General features: G+C 38.2%; 1 protein-coding gene across 3 annotated transcripts in view; it reads right to left on the reverse strand.

The window, feature by feature from the left end:
- The window catches only part of TTYH1 (tweety family member 1), a 283,569-nt gene that overhangs the window by 48,934 nt on the left and 216,293 nt on the right, over positions 1–18,342 (reverse strand). For all 3 annotated transcript variants that reach the window (XM_089652576.1, XM_089652575.1, XM_089652577.1), the window contains exons 10-11: positions 10,994–11,086; positions 9,657–9,799 (exon numbers count right to left, since the gene is read on the reverse strand). In XM_089652576.1, coding sequence (XP_089508702.1) covers positions 9,657–9,799; positions 10,994–11,086 — 236 coding nt within the window. The remainder of the gene's footprint in view (positions 1–9,656; positions 9,800–10,993; positions 11,087–18,342) is intronic.

The raw sequence follows: 18,342 nt of genomic DNA on the forward strand, positions 1-18,342 counted from the left end.
GGGTCCTGCACTTTTTTGGTGTGGATGCGGTGTGATTTCAGCCATATGGATTGATTTGCATATGGATTGATAATGTGGGTTGCCAATATACAGATATCTTCACCTAAATCTCATCATAATGTATAATAAATATATATAGAAAACAATATGCGCTACCACTAAATATTATTTAATTAAATAAACAATTAATTCATTTAAAAACATGTAAATATATCAATGGAATATGAGCTGCTGCAAAACAAACCATTGATGCGGTGCAGAAGTCGCAGCGGTTTCTGTGCGAATTCCACACTGTATCACAATCGCACCCCATTCATGTGAACTGCTGCGGGTGTGTATGTTAAGTAAACAGCACCCTGAAATCGGTCCGCAAAACGCAGTGCGATGTGCAGAATTGGATTGCACAGGTGTGAATACGCATGCAGTCTGATTCTAGTGCGGACCAAAAAAGGGTCCTGCTCTTTTTTGGTGTGGATGCGGTGTGATTAGAGCCATATAAAATGTGTGGCTAAAATCGCACCGCACAGAATTCGCATGTGATTTGCGCAGGGATGCGGTGCAGTTCCTGTGCGAATCACATGCGATATGCCACACTGCACAAGTGTCAACCCAGGCTGAGAGCTGGTTCACACTGATGCGGTGCAGTAAATCACATGTGATTTGGACAGGAAACGCACCACATTCCTGTTCAAATCACACGTGATTCTTTTGCAGTGCGATTTGAGCCATTCAGTTTGTGGGGCTCAATGCGCACAAAGCACCTGCAGGAAAGGTGCAGGACCCATGTGATCTGCTTCAGCCAATCGCACTGCGTTTTGCAAAACATTTTGGGATTTCATTAACATTGACACACGTAGTGGTTCTCATTAACAGTGTGCGATTGTGATGCGCTGCAGGAAAAGCACAGGAATAGCTACGAATCCCACGTCACATCAGTGTGAACCGGCCCTAAAGTAGATCTAAACCTTTAACCTCTAAATCACTTAAATCTCATATAAACTTTGCCAATAAATTAATTCAAAAGTTATTTTAAATATTTTTAAATCTGAAATGTTCAATAAAATAATACCAGGTGATCCTGTTATGAAGAGTCTTGTTTAGGCACTTCTTGTTACGGAGTGACAATGCTCTCCCTGTCTCTCAAATGTTCTCCTGTGTTGTCACATACACTCATAATGGAAACTACGTGGCTGTGCTGATGCACATTTCTCAGACATATCACCATTAAGGAGTCTACACTGAGCAGTAATAGTTCATATTACATAGAAATGAAGTGGCTACATAGAGCTTGGAGGAAATCAGCAGAGCTGGGATTTAAGGAACAGAAAAGGAAAACAGAATTTTATTTTAAATAAGTGACAGAAAACTATTTTAAAAAACGTCATTGTTCTCTGTTTTTTAACCTGCTGCTCTATATGAACATCCAGGAGGACTTCATCTAAGCTTCTAGGCAGGGGCAGATTGACAACTCATGGAGCCCCCGGGCAATAGGGAAACATGGGGCCCCTGTGTCCTTGCCCACACTCAAAGCACACCCAAAAAAGCCTATAAAAGGTACCAGTGGCATTTCATAGGACCCCCTACTGACCCCGGGCCCTCGGGCAGTGCCCTAGTGCTCGAATGGTCAGTCTGCCCCTGCTTCCAGGAAATTTGTGCCACTGTGAACCTTCTCGACGTGCTGCCACTAAGGCCTGTTGCACATGGGACGTCTAAAATTGCCACGTTTTTAGACATTCGGGCATTTTTTTGTTACTGATCTTGATGCAGCCCATTTTCTTTCTATGGGCCTGCACACACAGGCAAGTAAACTTGTGCTGTGTATAGACCAGTAGAACAACAACAAAAAAATCTTCTTTGCATATGGATTGCTAAGGTGGGTTACCAATATACACATAACTTCACCTACATCCCATCATAATGTATAATATATATATAGAAAACAGTGTGCGCTACCACAAAATATTAATGAATGAATTAAATAAAAACTTAATTAAAATATTTTTTTTAAATAAATCAATGGAATATGAGTTGTTGCAAAAAAAAACGTAAAGCGTTCCCCCTCACAATATAAAACAAACATAGATTAGTGCTATGCTACTTGAATATTTGTACATAGAATAAACATAAATAAATAGTGGTACAAAAAATATGAAATAAACAGTGCCTAATAGTGCAAAAAATATATATAATGCACATCAAAAAGTCTTTCAGTGCTCAGTCAGCCCAATGGCTATAAATTCTTGTGCTTTCCCTGATAAATAGTGCTCCAAACCAAATTGCATTCAGTGCCCCTCCACCTAAAATAGGATGGCCGCAAAAAAAAAAAAAAAATCTTCTTTGCATATAGATTGATAATGTGGGTTGCCAATATACACATATCTTCACCTACATCCCATCATAATATATAACTGATGAGCCAGAAGAATTGGGTACTTTAAAGGTACTTACTAGTGATACAAACACATAAAAGTTTTTGACGAAAACAAATTTCTAAAATATTTCCACAAAAAAAAATGTATACAATTTTTCCACAAAAAAAATTTCTAAAATGTTTCCACAACAAAATTTTCTAAAATGTTTCAAAATTTATTGAGTTACAAAGTTAAAAGAGTTATGGTATTCATAAAAGCTTCAACATGAAACATAGGGGTTGATTTACTAGGCAAATACGCTGTGCACTGAAAGTGAAGTTGCTCTAGATCTGAGGGGAACATGCAAGGAAAATAAAAAAACTGCATTTTTTTGCTCGCACATGATTGGATGAAAGAAATCAGCACAGCTTTGCCTCATTTGAGAGCTTTCCCTCGGATATAAAGCAACTGCACTTTCAGTAAACTTGAAGTGCACGTGCAGCGCACAGCCTATTTGCCTTTAGTAAATCAACCCCATAGTGTGGTTGGCAATACTTTTATCAGCGGTACAAGGCTCTTATTGAAGTTCCCAACATGTTTTGCCCTGGGGGGCTTCTTCAAGGAGGAAGACTGCTAATTATCCAGAGCTACATGTAATGAGAAAAATGAGCAAAAAGAAAATATAACAATTACCAAATCATACACAAACATTATTAGATATGATTATACGCACAGCCTGTGCCCCATCACGCTTACCCAGTATACATTACTCCATAAAATGAAGGCCTGGACAGTAGTTGTTCACATACTGGCATCAACTGGGATCCTTAAGAGCTGATTCACACATGTGCGGTGCAGATTGAAGCTCAGGTTTCACAGCTAATTGATACAGTAGTTGTTCAGCGGTTCACTTCAGGTTTATATCAGGTTCAGATAAAATAAATATCAAGATATTGGATGAAGCGCTCTGCTATGATAATGCTAAAAAAATCTAAATTTTATACACAAATGTAAAAGTGACTAGTACTTAAATAATATATGTGCTAAAATTATATAAAAATTCATATAAGACCAGTCTGCCCCCAAATGGCTAAAACTGGTTATACATGTGCACACACAAAAAAATAGAAAGTGACCAGTGCCGAAAACCGGAAGTACGTCACCGGAAGTGCATCACCGAGCTCCACCCGGAAATGACGTCAATGAGCTCCACGCGTTATACCACTGTCACGTGGCTTCTTCCTGAAGAAGCCACGTGACAGTGGTGTAACGCGTGGAGCTCATTGACGTCATTTCCGGGTGGAGCTCGGTGATGCACTTCCGGTGACGTACTTCCGGTTTTCGGCAAACACGATTTCCTATTACACCCATAGGATATGGGGAAACTGCTTGTACACTTCTAAGAGCATGTGAGTTTTCTATCTGCTTTTTTCTTCATAATAAAACTACATATTGCGCTATGGAGATCTCTCTTTGTGCTTAAATCTTCCATGGTCCATGGATATATGGCTGAGGCATCGTATATATTGAGATTTTGAATCGTGGGGCAAGTTATATCCTGATGTCGTTTTTTGGAACATCATTTAAATAAATGATTTGTGACCTCTGGGGTTGAATGTTGGAGGTGAGGAGGCACTCTGGATATTTAGGATTGATTCACTGGAGTGACACTTTGGTCTGAGCACTATTTGAATGAAAAAGCACTTTTATATATATATTTTCTTCACAGAAGAGTGATAGCATGTTTTTTGCACATGATTATATTATATGTATATTGATTGTTATTTAAACACTTGGCACTTTTTATGAGTATTCACTGTGATTTTAAAATTTTTTTTTTATATTTATTAAGACACTATTTATGTACCCAAGCACCTGGTCACTTTCTATTTTTTTGTGTGTGCACATGTATAACCAGTTTTAGCCATTTGGGGGCAGACTGGTCTTATATGAATTTTTATATAATTTTAGCACATATATTATTTAAGTACTAGTCACTTTTATATTTGTGTATAAAATTTTGATTTTTTTAGCATTATCATAGCAGAGCGCTTCATCCAATATCTTGATATTTATTTTATGTGTCCCATGGTATAGGGTGTAGATGATAGCAGCTAGCTATATTTAAGGAGTCTGTGGAGCGCAGGTGGATATTTTTATTTAGTCTATTATATCAGGTTCAGGACAGGATTAGCTCAGGATGTTATCTTGTTCACACATACGCGATTTAGAAACTGTTCCCATAGAAGCCAATAGCCTGTAATCTGCACCTGAACTGCACTGCACTGCACAGAAATTGGACATGACTCTTTTTAAAACCGCACTGAATCTGCACCGCCAGTGCACCGGACATATGTGAACAGGCACCATAGGAAGCAATGTTTTTTCACAAGTCATGCAGATTGGATGCGGTTCAAACCGCATCCAATCCACATATTTGTGAACAGGCACCGAGTGTCAAGTCCTTCATTTTAAGGAGTAATGTATATGGGGTAAACTTGATGGGGCACAGGCTGTGGGTATAATGATATCTAATAATGTTCTTGTAATGTTTGTGTATGATTTGGTAATTCTTATATCGTCTTTTTGCATGTTTCTTTACACATAGCTCTGAATATTCAGCTGTCTCCCCCCGTGAAGAAGCCCCCCTGAGTGAAACATGTTGGGAACAGGGGCGGACTGACCATTTGGAAACTCGGGCACTGCCCGAGGGCCCGGGGTAAGTAGGGGGCCCCGTGAGATGCCCCTGGTACCTTTTTCATAGTCTTTTTTGAGTTTGGGCAAGGACACAGGTGCCCCATGATCCCCTATTGCCCGGGGGCCCCATGAGTTGTCAGTCCCCCCCCTGGTTGGGAACGTCAATAAAATCCTTGTACCGCTGGTTATGTGTTATGTTGAAGCTTTCAGAAGCATTGGGGACTTATAAGGTGCTTACCATTGATACAAACACATAAAAGTTTTTCACAAAAAGATTTCTAAAATGTTTCCACAATTTATTGAGTTACAAAGTTAAAAAGGTTATGGTATTCATAAAAGCTTCAATATAACACATAGTGTGGTTGACAATAATTTGGCCAGCGGTACAAGGATTTTATTAACCTTTTTAACTTTGTAACGCGATAAATTGTGAATACATTTTAGAAATCTTTTTTTGAAAAAAATTTATGTGCTTGTATTAATGGTAAGCATCTTAGAAGTCCCCAATTCTTCGGACTCATCAAAAATCTGTTTTTCTGCTCAGTATTTTTATGCGCCTATGTGTGTATATGGGCAAATATGCATGTACCCCACACTCCTATGATTAAAAAAAGCTACAACAATGTTTATGCGTGTATACATGTACGCTTGGATCCACGCAAATATACTCAAGTGCTATATAACTCATCCTTGTATTTTTTTGCCAGGAATATCTGATGTTCAAGATTCTTTGTTTAGAAATGATTTTTTTTCCATTTAAGCCTAATTAACCTATAATTAGCCTTTCCTCTCTTTCTTCCTAATCCATTTTTAAAAAAACTCTTTTTATATATTTATGTTCCATTTGCTATTTTGTTCTTTCGTGTAAATATATTTATATCAGTCCTAAAATGGCTCAATAATAGATCAATATCTTTATACTGCGTACAAAGTTTCAGTGTGAAGCCAATATACAGCACTATACTAATTGAAACTTACCAAAATGCAAGTATCTTCAAACTTAAAGTGCTCTATGTACACCTCAGACTGAAAACCATATACCCATAAAAACTAATACATAGTGATAAATTATAAAAATTGGTATAAATAGCAATAAACAGCTATTGATATAGTTCCTAATTTCTCTGTGTGAGAAAAACCTTACATTGACTTGTGCAATCTGCCCCAATGTAGTCCAGCAACCTCCAGTGCAATATATCACCAACAACCGTGTCCATATACACATCCAACATACTCTGTATTTAACCACTTGCCCTCCACGGGATTTACCCCCCTTCCTGACCAGAACAATTTTTGCGATAAAGCACTGCATTACTTTAACTGACAATTGCGCAGTCATGCAATGCTGCACCCAAATAAAATTATGTCCTTTTTTCCCACAAATGGAGATTTCTTTTGATGGTATTTGATCGCCTCTGCTTTTTTTTATTTTTTGCGCTATAAACAAAAAGACAATTTTGAAAAAAAAAATATATTTTTGACTTTTTACTATAAAATATATCCAGTAAAAAAAAATTTTAAAAATCTAATTTCGTCATAACTTTAGGCCAAAATGTATTCTGCTACATGTCTTTGCTAAAAAAAAATCCTGATACGTGTAAATTATTTGGTTTACATGAAAGTTATAGCATCTACAAATGCGGTATATATACTGGAATGCAGTAAAATTCAGTCCAACTGCATGTGGGCAGCACAGTGGCTAAATGGTTAGCACTTCTGCCTGGCAGTACTAGGGTCGCTGGTTTGTATCCCAGCCACGGCTCCACCTGCCTGGAGTTTGCATGTTCTCCCTGTGCCTGCGTGGGTTTCCTCCGGGTACTCCGGTTTCCTCCCACACTCTAAAGACATGCTGGTAGGTTTATTGGATCCTGTCTAAATTGGCCCTAGTATGTGTATGTATAAATGTAAGTTAGAGACCTTAGATTGTACACCCCTTGAGGGTTAGGGACTGATGTGAATGTACAATATATATGTAAAGCGCTGCGTAAATTGACGGCACTATACAAGTACCTGAAATAAATAAATAATAAGGGTGACAATTAACATTTGTCATGTATTGACAAAAAAGTTATAGGTTAAAGCTTATCTAAACCTAAAACAAAGATTTTTTTATACTGTAGCTTATCAGTTCTTAGATTCGGTGGCTATTAGATTCCTTTTTTTTTTACTTTTTTTACTTTCTTTTTCTCCTGATGATTCTACCAATAACACAATCTAATACTCTCCCAATTTGTAATACAAACCCTTCCCTTTCTTCTCAACACCATTACATAAAGGGGTGTTGCTTTGTAGTTGACAGAAATTAGTTGAGAAAGTGGATAACATTGTTAGAGATTTAAGTTCAGTCCACAAGAAGTTACGAGGACATACTGTTTCTGATGGGTATTTTTCTGTACTTATGCAAAATGTACTTAGCCTTAAAATAGAAAACTAATGTTTCCAACCACATCTAAGTACTGGTAAGCTGCAATATATTACATTTTATAGATATACTATATGTTTTAGAATAAAGTTTTAAGAGTTATGGTAAGGGGTAGGGTTGGGATAAGGGTATGGGTTAGAATTTCACGTTAAAGGTCAATTTTAAGGGATAGGTTAAATGCTAAGGTTCAGGTCACACAATAATTTATAGGGTTAGGTTAAGATGGTGAGTAAAGGATAGCTTGCTAAGGTCAGGGTAACCTGTAGGGATAGGTTAGATGCCTGTGAAATTCTAAAACAAAATACATTTTTACCAGTGTACCAAGGGCTTGCAGTACTAAGCCAAGTAGTCAACAGCACATATACTAAAACACTATTGAATAGGTTAAAGCCCAATCCAGGGTCAGACTGACAACTCATGGGGACCCCGGGCAATAGGGGATCATGGGGCCCCTGTGTCCTTGCCTGAACTCAAAAAAGCCTATGAAAAAGGTACCAGGGGCATCTCATGGGGCCCCCTACTGACCCCGGACCCTCGGGCAGTGCCCGAGTTTCCAAATGGTCAGTCCACCCCTGGCCCAATCAAAGTCACAAAAATAAATATGCAGTCAGTGTTACCATCTCCCATTTTTATATTTTACCTCTGCTTTCCAGCAGGGTGTCTAAATATGACTGTGCAATTCGATGAGCACCAGATTACTTTGGTAATCAAACTCACTACTCCCAGTAACAGACCTGGTCAGACATTCTCTTTCTCTGCAATTCCAGTATATGAGAGGAAGCATGTGCTGAGGGGTGTGGCTGGCACACAGCTCTGCTACCACAGCGCACTGCAGAGTGAGGGCTGGAACCATCATTTTCAGAAAGAAAATAGTATTTTAGAGGATTTCCTAGCAAAAATCAGTCATAAAATATAACATGTGATACCTTACTCTAAAGATATAAGAGGGAAAGATTTCAATTGAGCTTTAAATAAGGATATTTGTGTCTTCTTTTACACGTTTCTCTATTACAACTGATGTGTCTGTTTTTCCTACCATACATCCCGTACAAGTGTATGAACAATTTCCCCTTTGCCCAGCACCTAATACAGACCTAGTAAAGCATATAATTATACACAAATAGATAAAACTGTGCAGTTATTCAATGTCTGACCTTCAACTGCCTTATAATCCTCAACATACACTTAAAAGTACATTTCCAATCAGCCTTTAATCTAATAATCCAGGTCTGCATTAATAAAGTAATCTGGAAGCTAAGTGTATGCACTCTGAATTATTAGATAAAGGATTTTTTTGTAATGTGGAAATGGGATTGTCTGTAAAGACTTTAATGGGGATTTAATGATACAAACCAGAAACACCAGCAAATATGAATGTATGAAACAATTTGCACACATTATCTCTTGAATCATTTGAAGAAGTGGAGGAAACTTTCCTCACTGTGGTTATCAGCACTCAGGACCTAGTGTCCCAGTTCTTCATAAATAACTTGTTTTGGTCACCACACCAACTATGTAAAATAGGACTTTTCAACTCTGCCTCAGCTATGGCCATACGTATATAAGTAAGTTCTGATCGCATTATTCCTTTTCGGCAATGAATACATTCCAAATGACTAAGCAAGTGGAGTTTAGCCTTCCCTTCCTTTAAGAGATAAAACCTACTCACTATAATACAAAATTATGCACCAAGGACACACTTCAGGATATCCCTTTGCCTGCTTTCGTTTAATGCCAGGAAAATGATCTTATTCAAATTAAAAGACTGCATGGTACCAAACCTAAGTTTCTACATTGACCTGGTTAACAAGGTTCTACCAAACTACAAGCAAACCTAAGTTAGCCAAACGTCCATAAAATGTAACAAGGTGTAGTGCTCATGGATAAATGCCTATTTGTATAATTGTAACTGGCACACTGTATAAGGTACTTGGTAATGCTTTCTGACTGGTTGTATAGCGTGGTTCAACTGTATAAAGAAGGGAGGAAAACAGTGAATGTGTGTGTGTAACCTGGGCCGTTTGTTATTTTATGACCGTTCAACAAGTTAGGATGTCTTGTACTGTATGTATTCCTAATGCATATATCTAGTAATAGATAAAACACCTTGAAAAACATGAATATATGACAATTATAATGACCATGGGGCCCAAGGAGATCTATGTGACTATCTTGATGTAACTCACCTGTTCTGGAAACGCTTCCATGCACGAGGCAGGCTGCATATGGCAGCTGTGAAGGAGAGAGCCGAGAGAAAAGAGAATAGAAGCAGAAACAAGATGCCTTCCATTCCATCATAGCAAAGCCCTTTCAGAGCATCCACATAGTCCTGTAAAAAAGAAGTAAAAACACTATAAATATTTCATGCATTAATTCCTGAGGATTTTGTTTCCTTTTGTAATGAAGCCACTCCAGTCATAAGGTTTTATAGCAAACATACTATATACAAGCCACAAATCACAAAAATTACTGGAGAAGAATGAAAGCTTGAATGCTATTTAGTGGTATTGAGTAATACAGACTGTTAGGTAGTTCCTTTGTTCAGTACCTTAAGAGTATGTCCAAACCTTTTTTGTAGTTTTTGGAAAAATGTTTATTAGCTTTATGTGTCTTTTTGGGAAGATTTCTCTTAAAGGCCAACTCCTGGAAAATTAAAAGTTTGACATTTTACATGTGTAGTGCAGGCGCAGCCTCCTTGTAAAGGTAGCTGTCCAGTTCCAACTATTATCACCCTAAACTTTGCAAAATTTTCACAATTCACCCCTTCTTGACAAACAACACCAGAAATCTACTAATTATCACCTCAACTATTGCAACTCTTTTCTCAGCCTACTTTTACACAGGTTATCCCCTCCTTTGGTCTATCATGTATGTTGCTGCAACTCATGCACCTCACCGACCATTCAATAGTTGCTGCTCTCCTCTGCTTGTACCTCCACTGGCTTCGGTTAGTCCAATATGTAAGTTTCAAAATACTAACAACATAAACAGCTATCCACAACTCTGCCCTCAGCTACATCACCAACCTCATCTCAAAACATTACCCAAATTGTTCATTCTGCTCTCTTGCTATCTAGCTCCCTCTTCACTCCCTCCCATGCTCAGCTTCAGAACTTCTCCCATCCTTTTGAGCTCCCTACACCAATCTGCCCAACTATCTACCCTCTCCGCTTTTAGGCAGTCCTTGAAAATTAAACTCTGTGGTAAACATTTTAGAATCAGGGAATCAAAAAATATTATTTGCATGTTCAACATGCACAGCAAGCAACAACTCTGCTATACACAGTAGAGATCAATACAATCAATAAAAGATCAGCTAGTTAGGTTTATACCAAAATCGCATATTCATTAATGCATCCCTGAACTCATTTATTGCATTACTAAGTTAAGGGAATTATACTCAAAGACTGCAATAAAAACCCAATGCTGTTATTTTTTATCCTTCTCCATATGATCCAAAGCTAAAAGAAAGTTTTGGTCGATTTCAGCTTTTAGCTGTATCAAAGATCAAGCTTTGACGCACCTTATGAAGGCCTCGGCAATTCAGCAAAGCAACCAAATGATGAAAATTTCCCTCTGTTGTATTCAGCATGGCCTGGACCACTAGTAAATTTTTCTGTTTGGGAAAATAAGTTAGGAACAAAATCAGTCTTATCTTAAAGTCTAAAATCTAAATAAGATGCTTATGTATAAAGCAAAACATAACAGAACTGCTAACACCAAATTATTTTAATACAGCCTTGTGCTTAACAATGATGCTGGAAAGCACAAAATCTGAGATTGCTTGCTCACAGTCATTCAGAGGACAATACTGGATTTTGCGATTGTACATCATGAAATTAGAAATGATGAGAATGTTTTTGGCACAGAATTGTTCATTTTGCCTTATTTCAAAAGTGCATCAACATTAGCAACAAATGGGTAGTTGTTACAATACAAAGGCAAAAAAACAGGCAATTGCTACAAAATGAGGGTAACAAACAGGCAAGTGATATATTATGCAGGTAACAGGCAATTCCTACAAGAGGCCATGTTCCTTACAATATCTAACATCATATTTCTAGTTAATGAGAAGTGGACTGGAGTAAGCAGAGGCAAGTTAAGGCAGAGTTTCTATGCCAGTCACTTTGGAGGAGTAAAAAACTAGTGCTATTTGTGAGGCCAGTGAACCCTCTAACCCCATAGCTTGGTTTCTGCAATCTCAGAGTAAGGTGGGGTGACTGCATAAGTGGACAATTGAATTGTAAGGATGCAGGAAGAACTGTAGTTTATTTAGCTACACAAATCAGTAGTATTATGCCAGACAGTACTGTGTCCTCCTGATGGGGAATTTCACCCTGAAGAATGTTAATATCATGGGTGGGAATTAGAAATAGCTGTTGGTAATGGTCATTTTTCTCATTAGAGAAACAACAACAATAATATAAGGTCACTTTGTTATCTAGTAGTCACAGAAATTTACAACCAGAAAGAGGCAAACCATCAAAAAAAAAATAAGCCAGTAAAGCAGGTCAGAAAAGAAAAGAAGCTATATGAGAGAAGTATGAAAAGGCTGGGAGACCTTGGGAGGTCTCTTTTTTTTTTTTTTACTTTATTTCATATTGATGAAGACTTTAGAAGATAAATTATATTTTTTGGTCAGTTTTAATATGTAAACACTTACACTAATCTTTTTACTTTTTAAAAACATTTTTCCATTACAAGAATAAACTTTGGTTTTACTAATGAGCACTTACCACTTAAAACTTAGAATTAAAATTTAATTTGCAAAAGCATGTTGATGTTTTTTAATTAGAAACCCAACACTGCCTTTTCATTTGTTGACTGCCTGTAACTGAAACTCTTTAGGCCCCTTTCACACATGCGGACCGTTTGTTTCATCAGTTCAGTCACTTTTTTTCAAAGACAAAATGAATGACGTTTACATCAGTTTTTCATCAGTTTTTCATTCGTTCACATCAGTTTTTCATCAGTTGACCATCAGTTTCTACATCCACCACCAATGCTAAAACTGATGCAAAAAAGGACCATTTGTCTGTTTACATCCGTTTTTCATCAATTACGTTTTTTTTTTACAGAACAAAAAAAGGGTTTTAATTCATTTAAAAAAAAGGGATGTTGACAGGTGCAGATTTAAACAGATGATCATCCGTTTATACATCCGTTTTTCCATAGAGATGTATTGATGTCCATTTTTCATCCATCAATGGATGGATGAAAAAGGGGCAAACATCCCACACGTGTGTAAGGTACCTTATTGGTTCAGACGGTGTGCACCTCTCTGACTCATTTAGCAGAAGATATGTCTTGATAAGTAAAAATATTAATTTACTGGTAATCAACGAAAAGTACAAAGCTCCATCTTTCTTTCTTAACAACAAGATGAATTCTCTAATCATATGTCAGTCTATAATGCTTCAAAGCAACCCCTTTACCTCCTAAAACAAGGCCACTGCAGATAATCCAATGCAACTCCTTTACTGGAAGTGAATTGCACTTGGATATCTATTGCAACCATAATCAGAATCAAACTGAGACAAGATATGCAGAAGCCTTCCTGGCCAGCCTCCCATCTATGTGTATTCAACTTCAGCTGCCCCCACAGCCACTCCAACTTGCCTACTTTGAAGGCTGGAAACTAGGATACTCTAATTTAAACAAGTAACCATCACATACTCATGTGGGGACTAGATGGTACCAGGATGATTTGCGCAGACCTCTGCTATTAGCAGGTTAGCCGTCAAGTATACATTTTCTCTGTCCACATTCCTATGATTCACCTTACCTTGGAAACTGCTATCTCTCTGAGATTTTTATGGGCTCCTACCCACACGTGAACCACAATCTCCTCTCAGAAGCAAAGTATAGGTGGTTGGGTCCACACTTGCTGAACACACACTCCTCTGAAAGTGCTTGAAGTAACTTTTGAACTGGCTGTTAGTTTGGCATTTTTTTTGCTTGGTAACTGGGATCTCTCTTTTTTTGTTTATTAAAAGCGATAATGCGTTGAACAGTGGAGATGGCTGCAACATTTGGCCAAAAAAAAGCTACAAGTGGTAGTAACATACCAGTGCGATATCAACATGATCTAACAGTTTGAAGTCTAACATTTAACTTTAAACATTGGGTAGGTGGCGGTCAGGCTTACACTTAATGGCAAAGGTAAGGGGGAGGAGGAGGCCTCTGTCAGTGAGCCTTTGAAATTAGGAAAAAGTGGTAATACATCCAAAAACAAAAATTGCATTGAAATGCAACTTGCCAATTTCCTTTGTATGTGTTTTTTTCACATGTTACATTATTTTAATGCATCAATTTTTTTATGTTTTTTTCCTTTGTTTTTACCTGTTTATCCAGGCAGAAGTCTGCTAATTTGCAGCTTACTTTAACAGACAAGACTGTTCAGACAAAGTCTGAACAACTTATTTAAAATCTTTTTCCCAAAAGGAAAAAAAAAGTTTGATGTAACCGTTTATAAAGTGTTAGCTAGTGTTCAGATACAATTTGCTAGGTCAACTTTTCTATAAATAATGAGATGGAAGGGGAGTCAAGATAGATCCAATTATGCAAAATTGTGTTTTTTTGCTACTAGAGAGACGATGGAAAGTAATTGATTACATTCCTTGAAAATTCTAACTCAGGGGATGTCCAAAAACAGCCCATTCTGGGGATAAAGGCAGATAATTAACTAAATGTGAGATAGCATATCATTTTACTGTAATTCAGAATTGCTTGATCTCTGACCAGTCCAGAATGCATGATATAAATCCACATTTGAATGTTCACATTTAAGAGAACAGGAGGAAGGGTTTAGACCAGCAATGGGCAAACTACGGCCCACGGGCCGTATACGGCCCGGCGGACCTTTTAATCTGGCCCGCGGAGCGTGGCAAGCATTGGCTGTCAGGATGTAGGCAGGACAGCGTGACGAACTCCTCTCCTCTCACAGTCCGCCCTGAAGACCGGAACGGCGCGGGAACACGGCGAGAGGAACGCGCGGAGCAAAGGTAAGTGAATTGACACAATATGGGGAATGAATTACTATAGGGGGGATGAATTACTATAGGGGGGATGAATTACTATATGGGGGATGAATTACTATATGGGGGATTAATTACTATGGGGGATGAATTACTATATGGGGGATGAATTACTATGGGGGATGAATTACTATGGGGGATGAATTACTATATGGGGGATGAATTACTATATGGGGGATGAATTACTATGGGGGATGTATTACTATGGGGGATGTATTACTATGGGGGATGAATTACTATATGGGGGATGAATTACTATATGGGGGATGAATTACTATAGGGGGGATGAATTACTACGGGGGATGAATTATTATAGGGGGGAATGAATTACTATAGGGGGGATGAATTACTATATGGGGGATGAATTACTATGGGGGATGAATTACTATATGGGGGATTAATTACTATGGGGGATAAATTACTATGGGGGATGAATTACTATATGGGGGATGAATTACTATATGGGGGATTAATTACTATAGGGGGGATGAATTACTATGGGGGATGAATTACTATGGGGGATGAATTACTATATGGGGGATGAATTACTATGGGGGATGAATTACTATGGGGGATGAATTACTATATGGGGGATGAATTACTATGGGGGATGAATTACTATATGGGGGATGAATTACTATAGGGGGGATGAATTACTATATGAGGGATGAATTACTATGGGGGATGAATTACTATATGGGGGATGAATTACTATGGGGGATGAATTACTATGGGGGATGAATTACTATAGGGGGGATGAATTACTATAGGGGGGATGAATTACTATAGGGGGGATGAATTACTATGGGGGATGAATTACAATATGGGGGATGAATTACTATGGGGGATGAATTACTATGGGGGATGAATTACTATATGGGGGATGAATTACTATATGGGGGATGAATTACTATGGGGGATGAATTACTATGGGGGATGAATTACTATATGGGGGATTAATTACTATGCTTACTATGGGGGAATATTACTATACTTACTATGGATGGCATGGTAGTGGCTGGGCCGGCCAGCAGCTAGTCCGGCCCCCGGGTCCAATATATGAACCCATTGCGGCCCTCAAGTCAAAAAGTTTGCCCACCCCTGGTTTAGACCCATGAAATATGTTTGGTGCAAAGATTTGTAAGAGTGATGAACAATTTGGAGTGTCAGTCATTTTATGATACATCATGGCCATTATATAGCCTGGAGACCACTGTTTCAAGTGGATTGGGATAGTTTAGGATGGTGTCCAGAGAGTTTTCCTGATCTTTTTAAGTGAATTGTTTACCAGTAGTGGTTATTTAGGATAGCACCTTCAGAAAGAGAAACAGATTATTAGATAAATAAGGAAACTTTTCCAGTGTCTCAGTCAAGGGTAATAGTTATTTGATGGTGGTAATAATTAAAGCAGTATTAAACCCAAAGCCAAAAATGTAATATGTTGTAGCTTACTAGTCATTAGATGTATTGGCTGTATTAGATTTCTTTTTTTAGGTTTAACCTTTGTTTTCCCCTGATGATCTTGCTACTAACACATCTCCTTATACAAACAACATTCTAGATGAATAAGCACAGGGGGCAGATTTGGACAGTAGCATTGTCAGTCTGGAGGTAGGGGAGTATTCAATGCATTAGCAGATTTAAATACAGTAACGCATTGAAGCCAAACTCCAGCTAATACTTTCTAATCAGTTACAGCAAACTGTCTTTTCATTTTGGGATAAAAGTTTTGCATAAATAAAAGCTGATCACAATCACACTACCAGTGTTAAATAGTCTGTCTTATCCCTGTTACCGCAAGACAGCTTTTCTGTTAAAAAAGCAGACTTGCTGGCTGGATCACCAGATGAAAATAGAAGAAAGAAAACCTAAGAAAGAAAACTAATGCAGCAATCATATCTAAGAAATGGTAAGCTGCAATATAATAAATGTTTACTTTTGGGTCCAATATTTCTTTAAGGATATGAATAATGAACTCTTTGCGGTGCCAATGTTTAATAGCAGGGTGTTCTGCTGATTCTGGGAAGTCCAAATTGTTCCGCATTGCGGAATGGACATGCTTGGCTGTCTAACATACATTGGGTACAAATTTTATGCCATGTGAGCCAGGTAGTATGTAGGAGGAGGTTCATGGTCACATCACCTGGAGGCCAAAGCTCCTTGTGTTTATGGAGAGCATATAACAAATGAATGTGAATTAGCATATTCTGGTTAAGATCTTTGTGTATACTGAAGTGCCATGGATCCAGTCATTTACATATCTGGTGAGAGAAGCTAAATTATACATGTCAAGGTCAGGTGGATTAAATCCTCCATTACAGCTCCATTACAACTGCTATAAAGTGCGTAGACTTTGCGTTTTAATGTGCTCAGCAACAAGTTGGGAAAAAAAGCAAAACGCATCAAAAACACATAAAAACTGCATGTGCAAAACGCACCACAAAAATCACTGCAGAAGTGGATCAAGCGCAAACCGCATAGGTGTGAACCTAGCCTTATAGTTGTTCCAAATAAACTCCAGAAACATTTTGTAGATACATTTGAAGTCTACGTGTTTTAATTAGATGGGTAGAACCTGGATAGTGTAGAAAGGTTTGGGGAAGGCTAAAATTTTATAGAATCCCACTCTACCCAAATAAGAAATGATTACATATTCCCAGGTAGAAAGGGCTGCTGTGAGTGAGCGTAATAGGAGAGAAATATTGAGCCTATATACATTTTAAATGTTCTTAAAAATTGACACACCAAAGTATGAGATTTTATCATTACACCAAACAAAAGGATAATGGTTGTTCCAGGAAGGTTAGGTGTGTTTGCTTAGGTAAAGTGCCTTAAGATTATCAAAGTTAATGTCATAGCTGAAAATCTGACCAATTGAGGAACTATGGGGAAATATCCTGGAAAGAGAGAATTCAGGATGAGATATGTATAGAGGTAAGTGTACAATCCAAACGCACACGTTCCTATGTTAAAAATGGCCGTGAGTATAAGTGGGTGCTGCAGTGACTGTCTGCTGGAACTAAACAGAATCAGAAAGGGAGAATGTCACCAGCACATCGAGGATCACCAATATGGGTCCAAACGTTTTAATGAACGATCACATAGTTACAGCAAGGCAACGTTTCGGAGTCTCGCAGGACCCCTTCATCAGGCATGTGAGGTCACATGCCTGATGTATAGAGGTAAGTCATCTGCAAGCGTTGTGATTTTCATTGTCTTGTGACCTACAGGTATACCTTGAAAGGTAGTTTGGGAGTTTAAAATCCATAAAAGGGTGCCTAGTGCAAGGTTAAACATTATGTGGGAAAGAGTTGGTAGTCTCCTGTGTTCACATACTGGTGACTTTAGGCAATCCCTCCAACCCAGTCAATATACTATACTATTTTGGAAACTGTTACATTCATATTCCACCTTTCTACTACTTGTTTGTAGGGTTATGGCCACTTCCAGGCCACAGTAGGCTAAGAAATGCATGCAAGACTGTATGACACACTAAGCTTAAACACAGTGGGCTAGATAGTGGTGGTATAGGGGGGACAAACAGTACATTAAACACATTTCCCAGCATAAACCAGATTATTGGTATGAATAATAAACAATTCTAATAATGTAGAGAAGAGAGAGAGGTGCGCCAGACTAAGTGCAGTAGAATAAAAACAGTTTATTGCACACAAGATATTAAAAACTCACAAGACGTGGGTATACATCAGGCATCAGGTATAGGAAGGAGAACATCATCTGAACTGCACATCACAGACGGATGGCTGCAGTGCCAGGGTGTATCTAATGGCTGACACTCTAGGCGGATCCCAACAGAAGGAACGAGGATGGCAGG

Source organism: Staurois parvus, unplaced genomic scaffold (assembly GCF_062004578.1).
Source record: "Staurois parvus isolate SC_StPar_1 unplaced genomic scaffold, SC_StPar_1.0 ptg000686l, whole genome shotgun sequence".
In the NCBI taxonomy this organism is placed as follows: Eukaryota; Metazoa; Chordata; class Amphibia; order Anura; family Ranidae; genus Staurois; species Staurois parvus.